A 13,988-nucleotide genomic window follows, 5' to 3' on the forward strand; every position below is an offset into this window, starting at 1 on the left:
GTCACCCCCACCCCGAACCTCATGCAGCTGGGTTGGAGGCTGCTGGGCCAGATCCTGGCCTGAGGCTGCAGAGGTTGCTGGGCACTGGTGACAGACCCCGTGGTATGGGAACAGTCTGAAACCAGGGCACCGGCAGAGGGCGGCTCCCAGCCTGTAGAGCCTGGCCCCTGGATAATGAGCAACACATATTCCCCTCCGCCCCACCCCGCAAAAAGCCACCCAGGCTGGGGGCATTGATCCCCCTCACAAAAGGGGTGGCAGACTCCTTCCCACTGGATAGAGTGGGGGTCCCTGTATCCCCAGCCTGGCCCCACACCCAGCTCCACACCTTGGCCCCCCATATCACCAGGCCATCAGCCGGGCCCCTGTACCCCACCCCCTGCACTGTGCATCCCCAGCAACCCCCACACCTTTCCAGATGAGCTCCTTGCTATGGGGCTCATAGCCTGCGTGGTAGCAGCGCCTCCAGAGCATAGACATGGTCGGGTTGAAGCAGCGGCCGAGGCAGGAGCTGGGGGCTGCCTAGGCAGCAGAATCACATGGGCTGGGCGCTGACATAGGGCCAGGCGTGTCGCTGCACTTGTGGGGGAAGCCCTGCAGCGACACCAGAAGCAGCCCTGACTCTAAGCACTCACTGGCTGTGGTCTTTCCATGCTAGGGGTGGGAGCTATTGGGGAGGGGGCAGAAATGCTGCCCAGGCAGCCTGGCTGCTTCCCATTCCCCAGAGCCCCAGCTGGTAGCTGCCCCTCCATGGGCAGCCTCATCCCCTACCACCCTTACAACTGCCTATACTGCCTATAGCTAGAGTGGCCACAGCTTGTGCATTATATTTTTCCTTGCTAGATGAATAGAAATCGCTTGTTAGCAGAACAATGTAATATTCACCAGCAATGTAAACAATAAAACCCAGCCCTCCCACTGGAGACATACAGCAGACATGGGCTCTGGCCTCTTTGAAGCATTATACTCTGTGACTACATCCCTCACTGTATCACTGCACTGCTCAGTTTCTCCCTCCCCAAAGGGGAGCTGATGACACTCCCCCCCGCCCCCCGGCCATTTTCCAGTGTGTTGGGACTGATGGACATAAGGAGTTGCATCAGCAACACAGCATTAGTATTGTCCGGGGCAGAGCAATTGCAGGGCAGATGCACAACTCCACAGGCCACGGCTTAAATGCCTGTAAGCCTAACAGGTTTGACTTTAATGCAGACAAAAATGTGTCCCTCATTCTGTTACTACATGATTGTCTGCAAGGACACTTCCTATCTCTCTCCCATCCTTGACTTGTTTCTGGACTGATCTGTCTTTTCTTTAGCGCGAAATCTCAGCCCTGGCTGAATGTTGCCCAGTTCTAGACTTCGGAAACACTGGATACTCTGTTACTTCGCTATAAACTGCTGAGAGCTCGGAATGCCATTCCATCTCTTTGGCTCGGTGCCTCCGGGTTAGCCCTGCAGTTGTTTTCAGCTCCTTTCCCAGGAAGCAGAGCACTGAGCTGGCCCTTAGAGATAGCTCTGGGACTGCCAGGGTTTTAGAGTCACTTACTGAAATGTTTTCAAGCAGGAACCCAAAGAGATAGTACCTGGAAGCTGCTTAGGTTCCAGTGGGACCCATCAGCAAAGCACTCACAGGGAACTGTCAGCAGGCACTGGCTCCATAACAGATGCTGAAGAAAGTGGAGCTGGAGAGAGAGGAAGGAACAGTATAAAGAGGGTTTTGTTGGAGGCTCAGAGTCAGATGGGAGGAGTCATTAGATCCAGCAAGGGAAACTTCTGACCAGCTGCTGTGATCTTTTAATCAGAATTTGAACCCACACTGCAGAGTTTGAACCCAGCTCTAAACTCTCACTAGCTTTATGTACAAGCATTTTAAGGCCTCCAGCCCTGCAGCATCTGGGCACTTCACATACATTAACAAATTAACCCCCACAGCATTCCTGTAGGAGAGGAAATAGGCACTATCCCCTTTTCCATGTAGGGAAACTGAGGTCTCAAGCAATTAAATGACTTGCCAGGGTTACACAAGAATTCTGTGTCAGAGCTGGGCTCAAATCTTCCATTTCCCAGGCTGGTGCCCGATGAGCCAGTTTGGGTCTCTCAGAGTTTACAGCCAGTACTCTACTGGACTTCCTGAGGCTTGAACTGGCTCTCCTTGAGCCAGCACCTCCCAGCTGTGATTGGCAGGGACTCCAGGCCAAAGTCAGCCTGGGTAAAGTGGGAAGTGTCTGGGAACTAAGCCCACTTGCACAAGAATTCATCTGTTTCTGGTTGGGTGGATTTTCTCCATATTTTGCTCCTCTTATTTCTGTCTCTTGGGTGCTGCATTCCACCATTTTCTCTCTTTTTTTATACTGGAGTAGCATCTGGAGTATCTGCCCATCCTACTCATGCCCTTCTCTTCTTCCTCATCCCTTCTTCTTCTTCTCCTCATATCCCCCTCACCCTAATATGTCCCTCCCCCCTGCAGTACAGGAGCCCTCCCCAGCCATTGCTCTGCTTTTATAGGGGATCAGAGTGCTGCAGGGAGCCAACTGGAAGCTCTTTGGACTTGGCACAAACCTGGCCATGGGAGTGGAAAGGGGGCTAGGAGTATCACTGTGGACTGCTCCAGCCCCTGTGCACCCAGGGAGCTTGTGGGGGAGCCCCGACACGGAACTGGAGGCTGAGAGATGTTTGTAACATTTAATTGCAAAACATATAAAAAGCCACGCTGTCCCATCCCCCTTCCTAGAGACCTGTAAATGGAGCTAGAGCTCTTCCCAGAATCTATTCCCGGTGGGCACAGAAATCCAGGTCATGTTCTTCTCCTCTTCCAGAATGTGCCCAGAATCTATACCATGTGCACACAGAATTCCATTTGAAGAACCTCCCCTCTGCCCCCATTCAACCCAGAATCCACCCCACAGAATAATGGAAATCCTTTTTTTGTTCGTACCCTAACGAACGGCCAGTGGATGATCAGATCAAAGGAGTCTTCTCCCTTACTGACGTAAGTGAGGCAGGAGATGAGGGAGGGGCCGGGGGGGGGGTATCAGGAGACTTGGGTTTTATTCCTGTATGACCAGGGACAATCACAGGGGAATTCCAAACTAAATCATATTGTGCACTCAGAACAAGTGGAGCTTTGTTCCTGCAGCCACTAGGGTAAAACCCAAGACAGAACAACTTGTCCATCCTTGATTCCTGCCCTGATGCTTGTTTGGTTGCTTTATAGGGCCCCTCTGCAGCATCTTGGTGGAGCGATTTGGCTGCAGGTTCACTGTGATGCTGGGTGGCCTACTCAGTGGAGTGGGCATGGTTGCCAGCTCCTTCTCTAAGTCCATCAGCCAGCTTTACGTAACAGCCGGCTTCATTACTGGTGAGTACCAAGTTCGGACGTGAAAAATAAATCACTGTGGTTGGTATTTGGATGTAGCTAGTGTCCAGGGAAGAATGAGTGCATAGGTTCCTTCCCTCATCTGACAAACAGGAAAGATCAGAACTGCAGCGCAGTAGGATTCATATCCTGAATAGCCAGTACCCTTCTCCACTCCCCTTTACTCCACCCCTTGTTCAGCTGGGATCCCTGGGAACTGCTTCTCCTGTGAGCCCCACAGGGCTAAGGGTCCCAAATGGGGACAATCAGTAAATAAAGACTACCACTTTTAGAAGCTGGCTGGTGATTTATTTTTGAGGAGGAGGGAGGGAGCATATATCCCATACAGTGCAACACATTTTTCGGACCCTAATTTCCCTGGAACTGAAATGGGGTGTGTGGGGGAAATGTTATCCAGATGGATTGTGTGTATCCATATTTCACTCCTCCCAATTTACAGAGGGATGGAGACACCTTTTTTCTAAGAACAAACATAAAAATGTGGTGGGGTTTTGTACAGAAGTAATAAAAATGGAAACTTGCCAGAAGCTGGGAATGAGCGACAGGGGACGGATCACTTGATGATTACCTGTTCTGATCATTCCCTCTGAAGCACCTGGCATTGGCCACAGTCGGAAGACAGGATACCGGGCTAGAGTCCAGAGAAGAGCAACACAAATGATTAAAGGTCTAGAAAACATGACCTATGAGGGAAGATTGAAAAAATTGGGTTTGTTTAGTCTGGAAAACAGAAGACAGAGGGGACATGAGAACAGTTTTCAAGTACAAGTATGTAAAAGGCTGTTACAAGGAGGAGGAAGAAAAATTGCTTTTCTTAACCTCTGAGAATAGGACCAGAAGCAATGGGCTTAAATTGCAGCAAGGGAGGTTTAGGTTGGACATTAGGAAGTGGTTAAGCACTGGAATAAACTGGCTAGGGAGGTTGTGGAATCTTCATCACTGCAGATTTTTAAAAGCAGGTTAGACAAACACCTGTCAGGAATGGTCTAGACAATTTGTCCTGCCACAAGTGCAGGGGACTGGACTAGATGACCTCTCAAAGGTCCCCTCCAGTTCTATGATTCTAGATGGACCTTTGGTCTGACCCAGTATGGCCATCCTTATGTTAACTTCTCCCCTTCTCAATAGCTCTTATGGAGGTGGTGTTGGACTCTTGCTCTCTTGTAACATAAAACAATGAATGTCTGCAGCCAGATCACCTTGGGATTTGATCCCATGGGATCTCACAAGCAAAGCAAGGTTAGAATTGGTCAATGTTTGGATGGGAGACCTACAAACAACTCCCTAGTACTGTTGAGGATTCAATAAGCGTCACTCTTCTCTCTGAATCCCTAGTGAACGAATGCCTCAAAATGGTGTTGTGTATGGCACAGAGCTGCTGCTGCATGAGATGTAAAATGGAAGTCATGGCCACTTCTGGTCATTAACAATCCCATAGCAATTGAAGTAAAAATAGGGTGTCTTGTTGGACACATCTCAGTTTAGATATGTATGCCAGCCGAAGGCTGCCTGCAACTTCATCTAGGTACAGCATTCAACTTCACCTCCCATCCTGAACTATCAAGTACCATTTCTGTGTGCTGCTGTAGAGCTGACATCCTGCACTGCAGAAGGAGAAGTACTTCAGTGGTGGAAGAAGGGGTGCTTGGGTCATTGAGGTCTTTCCAGCAAAAAAAGCACTATATAGAAATAAGCTGTTGCTTTTTTTTTTTTTTTTTTTTTTTAAAAAAAAGGCCTAGGATCCTGTTTTGGCTTCCAGGCGGGAGTGACTGTGCTGGGCTACTACTTTGTGCGCCGACGGGCTTTGGCCAATGCCCTAGCATCCACCGGTGCCTCCATTGGCCTCACACTGTGGCCGTTGATTTCTCAGTACTTGCTGGATGAGATGGGCTGGAGAAACACTTTCCTCATCTTTGGCGGTGTGCTGTTGAATGCTTGTGTCTGTGGGGCCGTGATGAGACCAGTCCAGTTTGGGCCTCCCAGGTCACCGCTGCAGCCCAGCCCTGGACAGGAGCCAGGCAACTCAGCTGAAGGTGCACAGCTGTCCAACGGAGCCACCCCTCATCAGGTGGAGCCCCCGCAACAGGCCAGGTTTGCTGCTTGCAAGCAGACGCTGCAGAAGTACCTGGCTTTTGATATCTTCTGCAAAAACAAAGGTTACCAGATTTACACCATTGGCGTGGCCTGGATGGTGATGGGCTTTGTGCTGCCCCTCATCTACCTGGTGCCCTATGCCATCCGGAACGGGGTGGAGGAGCGCAAGGCCGCCCTCCTTATCTCCATCATCGGCTTCATTAACATCTTCATGCGCCCCATGGCTGGGCTGCTCTCAGGACTCAGTATCTTCACTGGGAAGCGGATTTACCTGTTCAGCCTGGCCATGCTGCTCAATGGGCTCAGCAATCTCATCTGCATCATCTCCGCCGACTTCAGCATGCTCATCCTCTACTGCCTCATCTACAGCATGTCCATGAGTGGCATTGCAGCGCTGATCTTCCAGGTGCTGATGGATGTGGTGGAGATGGACAGGTTCTCAAGTGCCTTAGGCCTCTTCACCATCCTGGAGAGCGTCACCATCCTCCTTGGACCCCCACTCGCAGGTGAGAGCGCAAAAATGTTATTGGAGACCCGGTGACAGCAGGCTGGGGAAAGGACAGGGGGTATTAGGCCTCTGATGACAGACATTGGGGAATGTAACAAGAAGGGAGTGAGGAGCTATCAAACCCCCATAGGCAATGGGGTGGGGAGCACCATTAACAAGAGAGTCAGAAGGGAGTTATCAGCCCCTATTCACAGGTGGTTTAAGGGCTGAGGAGATGATGATCTGTAAGCACCTATATTGGGAATGAAAGATTAATAATAAAGGGCTCTTAAATCTAGCAGACAAAGGTGTAACAAGATCCAATGTCTGGAAATTGAAGCTAGACAAATCAGACTGGAAAATACAGTAGAAATTAACAATGAGGGTAATTACCCATTGGAACAATTTACTCAGTCTCCCTCTTGATAGTCATCAGAGTTATTTGCTGTGTTATACTGCAACAGTCTATGCAGAAAGGACAGAAACTGACAAAGACGCTTAGTGGTGCTGAGCCCCTCCAGTAAAGTGGCAGTTCACCCTTATCAGTATCTCTGCTCCTTCTGCGTAACGTACTGTGGTACAACCCAGCAAATAACTCAGATGGCTATCAAGAGGAACACTTGGTACTGACTGTGAATCCTTGGCTTAGGGTCTGACTCCCTGACTCAGTAGGAGCTGGGTGTGCTATGGAGAGGACACTGATATGCCCCAGGGAGTGAATTTTGTGTTGTTCTGAAGTAGCCCATGCTGGATGCACAAGAAGTAGCAATAACTGATTCTGAGGACACTGATATCCTCTAACGGTGCCCTAGATGCAAAGCTGCATACAGAGTCATCAATTCAGCATGACAGCAGCCAGAACAAGCTGCTGCTTCAAGCCTGAATTTAATCTCCTGAACAGGTTGCCCCCACCTGGAAGAGCCTGAAAGGGGCCCAGCCAATGGCTAAATCAGAGTAGGATCATGTAGGATCGAAGAGAGTTTGAGAGGGATATGCCAGCCACAGAAAAATCAAGAGTTGACAGCCAGTGCATTAATGCTACACTGGTATGAGCCTCATGCCATTCTGCCCCATGCCTTATAACCCACCTAACACTGATGAAATGCCAGCCTGCCTCTCCCCAGGCTTATCAGGATGCCTTTCTCTCACTGACCTCACTTCCTTCTTCCCTTTACATATATGGCACACGTCCATGCTATTTTATACTGTCTTGTACTGTATCATTCCCCACTGTACAAGTGCAGCTCCAGCTGTAAATGACAGGAACACAGCATTCAAGTGTGCATTCAGCAGGGCAGGCCTGCAAACTCTGGGCCATTCTAATAAGGGAATGATAATATCTCCTGTATGTCTATCTCCCAAGAGTGTCCTGAAACTTATGGCATCCATGTTTATTTGCTTTGAGATCTTCTGATGGGAGGTGCTGCAGCAGGGCACAGCCTTATTATTATTAATAAAACAGTAGGAATATATTTACTTTTGCTCTTATACCTATACACAGGGCACTTGTACTGGCACTTTATACCAGTACAAGGAGAAATCCTTACAAAGGGTGCCGTTAATTAAGATGTTAGCATTTAATGCATGCAAATAATGAATGTTACTGCAGAATTCTCCCCACCACACACAAGCGTATAGGAACATCTTACATACCAGCTGAATACTGCCTGATCTAAATCTTTTTCTTTCCATCCCTAGCTTCTGGGAGGATTAATTATTTGCACACAATAAATATCAACATTTTAATGGTCAGTATTGCCAACAACCCTTCAAGATGACTTTATATTTTTACAGCACTTTAAGAGCATTGGTTAGCTAATATCTGTTGCTCTGAAAAGTTTCCCCATCCTGACTGAGCCATTTAAAAGTGTTTTCAGCAGAGAGGCCAAAACAAATTGATTTGTACAGACCGTTATCTTACTTGCTTTATCCTGGGCTCAGAGTTCGCAAGGCAACACATTCCTCTATTCGGTGACTATCAGCAGCAAGGGTTATGGGGCCCCAGTTGCAGAAACAAAACAAATAAATGAATTGCATGAGATGGAAACTGGGTTGCCCCCAACCTCTTCTTTAATGATGTGTCCTCTTGTGGAGCAGTCATAGCAACAGCAGAAAGCACAGCCAAACCACACAAAGAAGAACTTAATCCATGTGTGGACACTTTGAGTGTTGGCCTGGTTCAGACAGGAGACAGACCAAGCCTTTTTGGGGCCATTTCAGAGCAATATTTGCTATAAGTGCTATTTCGGGCAGGGGGGATGGGGGACCACATACAACCTGCAGTAGCCATTACGCCACATCCTTATTTAGTTAATTTCTTCATTATTCTTCCCCCCGAAAGGGGATGTCTACACTGCACCTGGGAGCATGCCTCCTAACCCGGGCATACAGACTCTCTCAGATCAGCTCAAGCTAGTGCACTAAAAAATAGCAGCATGGCCGTTGCAGCACTGGCAGAGGCCTGGATTACGTCCCTGAGCTTGGGCCCACCTGGCCCCAAGTCAGATGGCTAGCCAGAGCCTCTGCCAATCCCATGCTGCTAAATTAAGCTGAGCTGCATGAATCTGTCTAGCCAGCTGGGAGCAACCCTGAAGTGTAGACCTACCCCCACGGACTATGATTATATCACATCAGCATCAATATAGTCTGGCATTCTGCTCAGAAAAGATATCACCACTTTGTCCTACCATGCTGGGTAGCACTCCTGTGTGTTATTAAACAGTTGCTTTGTTCCATTTCAGAGGCAACTGCATTTCAGTGGTGGATGAACTGAGTGCTGTGTATGTGGCAGTTTATGAACTATATGGGTCCCTGGGGACTATATCAATGTAAGATACTATTCTTTGGTATGCAACTTTGCTCTGACTGAACTCTGATTCTGTTTCAGGTGTTCTGGTGGATATAACTGGCCAGTTCAGTTATGTCTTCTATGCCTCCAGCTTCTTCATGGTGTCAGCTGCACTCTTCATGGGTCTCAGCTTCTGTGCTTTGGACAGAAAGAACAAACTGAAAGAGGCTCTGAAGCCAACCTCCAATAGCCCCTCCAGATACCAATACACCGAAGTGCCAACTAACCCAGAGCCTGAAAAACAAGCTCCTCCTGCCGTCATGTACATCACAAGCATCTGAACGAAGAGGAACCCATAGAATTCTGTGACCCACACAACCGCAACATGTAGCGTAACTGGAGGAAGATGGGAGGAAATGCCTGCTTTCCAAAATAACCCATCTGGGTCCTGCAGTGAGCATCTACTCAGCAGCGCTGCCTCAGATTCCAGATGGAAGATCCAGATCAGAGGCAGAGCCCAAAGCCTTGCAACAGCCAGAAAGCCAAAGAACAAGGAGCACTTCTTATACCTGGTGCAAGCCCATAAGGCAAGGATAGTAGATCTGTGACTTAATATGTGTTACTTTAAGCTAACAGAATTAAATTGACAGTGACTTTTTTTTTTTTTTAAGGCTGTACATTTTTTGTATATTTTAATTTTTAAGACTAGAAAGATTTATTAGGTTATGCACTACAATGATCCCTGACACAGCAACAGTCAGTCAGTCAGTCCTGGAAGAGCTAAAATACCACTGAATCGCCTTGTCTGGACATGCCAACCTAGCAAAGACTAACTTTGTAGTGAAGTCATCTGGTTGCCTCCCACAAGGGGCAGGGAAAACCCCTTTCCTGGGGGATGCGTTGCTGCTTTCTCCCCCATCTCTGGATATTGCATGGAATATTACACAGGTTGTAGAACCCAGGCTAGCGCCTGCTATCAGTTGTGTCTAGGCCAAATTAATTTTTTACAAGCTAGTAACCAAATCATTCCTGCATATCAAGGGCATATTCAGGAAAACAAAGGTTCAAATCCAAAGCCCCAATAAAACTGGACAGACTCAAAGTGCCTACATTTTATAGCCTGTGCCATGATGTCTTAAGCTCTCTCCTCTCTACCTTTACCAAGGTGTGCTGCAAGAAAGAATGTGACAGTTCATGGCCAGTGAAAATGCACTTAGAAACTGGGAGAATGAGTGGCAAATACAGGGATGGACATTTTTTCTTTCCAGGAGCAGTACTTTGAAAAATGTACCAGGCCTGAAAGCAATTGCACTAGTCCAGACCTAGGGCCAAGTTCAGTCGGGGTAAGCTAGACTCTGTTACACTCCGAGGGCCAGATCCTCATCTTATGTAAATGGGAGCAGCTCCTCATCCAGACTCTCAGACTTAATTACACCCATTTTCCAGTATAAAAGGGAGTCTACACGGGTGTCATTTACATGCCAAAGAGTCAGAAGAAATTGGGGCGGGGAGGTATGGGGGAAATTTAGTCTTACTTACACACTCCCGTTAGTGATCTTTCTTGCTATGTGCCTTTTTTTGTGGCCTTAGCATGTGAGTTATATCAGCTTGACCTCCCTTTGGTCTCTTAGTGAACCAAATTCAGAGATGAGGGGTAAGCTAAATGTGGGTATAAGTTACTTGTTGGTAAATGGATTGTCCCCATATAAATGGAAAGGAGTCTAAAGGACATCTAAGATGGTGTAACACGGAAGAAGCTATCACTTTGCCAGCTTAGACTCTTCTCTGGATGTGGCCCAAGATACCAGTTATCATAATGCACATAAAATACATTTTTGCTTTTACTCTGCTTCAGTTCTGAAATGACTAACAGCAGATCTCTCACAGAACATTGGAGATGGAGATTAATGCTTTAAACCCTTTGAAAGATGGGAGTTTAAGATGCTCTCAGAAAGTAGAAGCATTGGCTTCTAGCTTTAGTGGTTGCCAAGATAACAGATACTGAAGTCATGTCACAATTCTAATGAAAAAAACAGCTGCTAGTTAGAATGATGTGATTATGAGGTCCCAACCTGACAAGCCTAGAAACAAATGCATTAAACCACTAGAAAGCCGAGCCTCCAGGCTTTCCAGACTATAAACGCATTCATATCTAACCATTATTGTTTGTGAGGATCCCACCATCTAGCAGTGCCTCTTTTGACAACGGTCCAACACACTTTGCCTTCCTTTGTCAAATATATCCTTAAATAAGATTACAGTTGGGAGATGTTTATACGCAGCCATGTGCTTTTAAAAAAATGTCTTATCTCTAGTCATATGTATTTAGTAACTTGTGTAAATGGGCAGCAACCACAAAGCAAACAGCTGGGACCGTTGCCACTCAATTTGATTATACACAAGCACTCTTTGATCCTTAAGGAAATGTGCAGTTTTCCTCCTGCGTCAGAATAAACCATTAAGAAGGGTGTGAGTCTCAGACCTGTTCTAGCTTTTGTGAATAAAGGAGCTAGGCAGCAGCATGTGTGGGGGTTTGGGTTTTTTTTACATGATCTCTAAATTTTAAATTCAGTTCAGTGGTTTGTGTTTCCTGCCACTCCTTCCTAACTTTTTCTTCTCCCACGGAGGTGGAGTCAACTGATCTCTACTTACCTCAAGGTCCCCTGTTGTAATGAATATCCTAGCCAAGGAGGACAGGATGTGGACCCATCAAAATTGCTCCTAAATTAGACAGAATAGTCACTTGAAGGAGCAATGGAAGGCATCTCCCTCCCTTTCAAGAACTGACTGTACTGCATCTACCATGCTACTCATCATGGCTCACTCAAACAAGGGAACGAACCGTATGATGCAGTTGCTCCCCACATGATAAAGAAAAAGAACTAACATTTCACAAACTCAGAAAACTGACAGACAGTGATCACTTCTTCCACTACTTGAAAGAAACTCTGGGATGGACGTTAATAGAGCATACCCAAGCAGCAACATTACACAACAGTTTAGGGCAAAGAGTGAAGATACATTTATCCAGAACCAAGTATAGGGAATTGTGTTTTGCTACTCTACTCCTAAATTTCAAGGCCAGCGCCCTAGTTTTTGTTTGGTTTGGCTTTCATACAAGTTGAGACATTTTTCCAGTAAGGAAAAAAACTGGTGTATAGAGTTAAGAGATGGCATATTAAATTAATGATTGGTAACTGACTCAGCTCCTTACTGTGCTGCCATGTGAGACCAGGCTTCATGTCTCTTCCTGTTGGATTAATAAGGCCAGGGATCACAGCTCCTCTTGGATTTTGGCTGATAGCTATTGCTTCACCTTTACAATCTAGCCCTTGTCCTCCTCCCCCATCATTAATCCACATCCCTTCTGCCTCTTTTCTCAACCTAGACTATAAGCTCCTCTGGGCTGGGTCCTTGTATTTATTCATAAAGGGCCATGCACACTGATGGCGCAGTAGGAATAATAATAAAATGCCCCTTTGGAGCAATACAGCAGAACAGATTAGAACTCAAGCCCTGAGGGCGTTGAGGTCATAAGAAAATAAGGTAACAAAGGTTTCTTTCATTCGACTTAAAGTCACCCACTTATGCAATGCAGCCGCAGCTTAATTACCACGTCTCCCCCGAAGCACAACTGGTTTCTATTGACTTCCTAAAGACAGGAAAGTGAAATCAGTTTTAATTATGTCCAAACATTATTGCCTCAGCCAGATTATAAACCACTGAGCACTGGCAGAGCAGGCAAAATTGTCCGGAAATAAATCCACACCTTCCAGCCCCCTGATTCCATTGTCACTGCAGGTCTCATCCACCCTTATGGGCTAAGCACTTTTGCAATAAGCCTGTTTGTTAAATTTGATCATAATCGTGAAACATTCTTAAATCTGCACTCCTGATCTGTATGTCATAGCAATAAACATTCTCATAGATATTTAAACAATGTACTCATTGCTGTGGTCCTGTAACAAAGAGTATTGCAATCAGATCCGCACAATGCAACCTGTTGAGTTTAGGCTGAATCTAAAGGCACCCATCACTGTGACATCTAAGCATCAAATTCTTAATGAGCATATGCCTGTTATAACCTAAAACTCACTAAATTCCAGCTCTGGTGGCCTACCAGCAGAAACCAGTTCCACTGGTACAGATCCTCAGTTGTAAATGCCCTATTAGCAATATTATCCCAACAGATGTTAATGACCCTGTCAACTACCTGGTACTTGGCGCATTCGGCCGTTTAGAGAACATACCCAACAACTATAAGTAAACAGCCAGCACAGAGCATCAGAGTGACATGTTCACAGAGGACCACTCTGCACTAGCTGAAGCTAATAAATGGTCTTCATGGGTAACCAAGTCAAGCTCATTGCTATAAGCTAGCCTGAAGGTGATAAGCACATGGATTGCCCTGAAAAGGGTCCTGTCACAGAGTACTAGTGTGGTCTGTGAATTCCCTCCCACAATTGCTATGTAAACCTCGCAAGACTCACAAGCCAGGTGGACACAATTAAACCCACCTCCACACAGCTTCTCCTTATTAAATGCAAAAAACACTCTCACACCTTCTGGCAAACTTGGGTTTATGTTGAAGCAAGACTACGGCCAGAGGAAACAGAGCTAGCAGGTCTCAAAAAGACAAGCAAAGTTGGGCTCCTCCTCCAGATATTATGGATGGTTTGTTGCCTTATTTCCCCACCAACCTTGCAGTGAATAGCATGAACTGAACAGTGTGCCCCTACAGTATACACGTTCAGCTTCAGCTAATGGACACAAGCCATTTCCACAATTCCTTTTCCCTGTTCCTTGGGCAAAACCAATGCGTGCCACTGGGCAATGTTCCTTCTAATTCTGTGTGCAGAATTACAGGCTGACTGAGCACAGATTTAATACTTCTGAGTGCAGCTCCTTCATCCCTATTCACCTTCTCAGGACGTTTCCTCTCCATCCCCTACATTCAGTCTAACTCTTCTTAATCACTTCCGTCTTCCCTCAATCTTTCTTCGTCTCTCTCCTCTCATTCACATACTCTTCCCTGCACCCCCCTTCACATTCATACACTGGCTAGCTCCCTGCACTTACTGTCCCCCATCCCAACACACACTCACTCTCCATTTACAGATGGGTAGGGCTTGAAAATACTACAACTACTACCTTAAGGACAGAGGCCTAGCGGACATTAGAAAAAGGATTGCTGGTATACCAGAACAGCAAACCCTCCTAGTAGAGATGCTGCTTATACCA

General features: G+C 46.7%; 1 protein-coding gene across 1 annotated transcript in view; it reads left to right on the forward strand.

The window, feature by feature from the left end:
* The window catches only part of SLC16A5 (solute carrier family 16 member 5), a 28,041-nt gene extending 15,501 nt beyond the window's left edge, over positions 1-12,540 (forward strand). The window contains 5 exon segments of the mRNA XM_074971937.1: positions 3,217-3,360; positions 5,112-5,346; positions 5,393-5,438; positions 5,441-5,978; positions 8,847-12,540. Of these exon segments, the coding sequence (XP_074828038.1) occupies positions 3,217-3,360; positions 5,112-5,346; positions 5,393-5,438; positions 5,441-5,978; positions 8,847-9,088 (1,205 nt within the window). The 3' untranslated portion in view covers positions 9,089-12,540.
* Positions 12,541-13,988: the final 1,448 nt, after the last annotated feature.

Source organism: Natator depressus, chromosome 14 (genome assembly GCF_965152275.1).
Source record: "Natator depressus isolate rNatDep1 chromosome 14, rNatDep2.hap1, whole genome shotgun sequence".
In the NCBI taxonomy this organism is placed as follows: Eukaryota; Metazoa; Chordata; order Testudines; family Cheloniidae; genus Natator; species Natator depressus.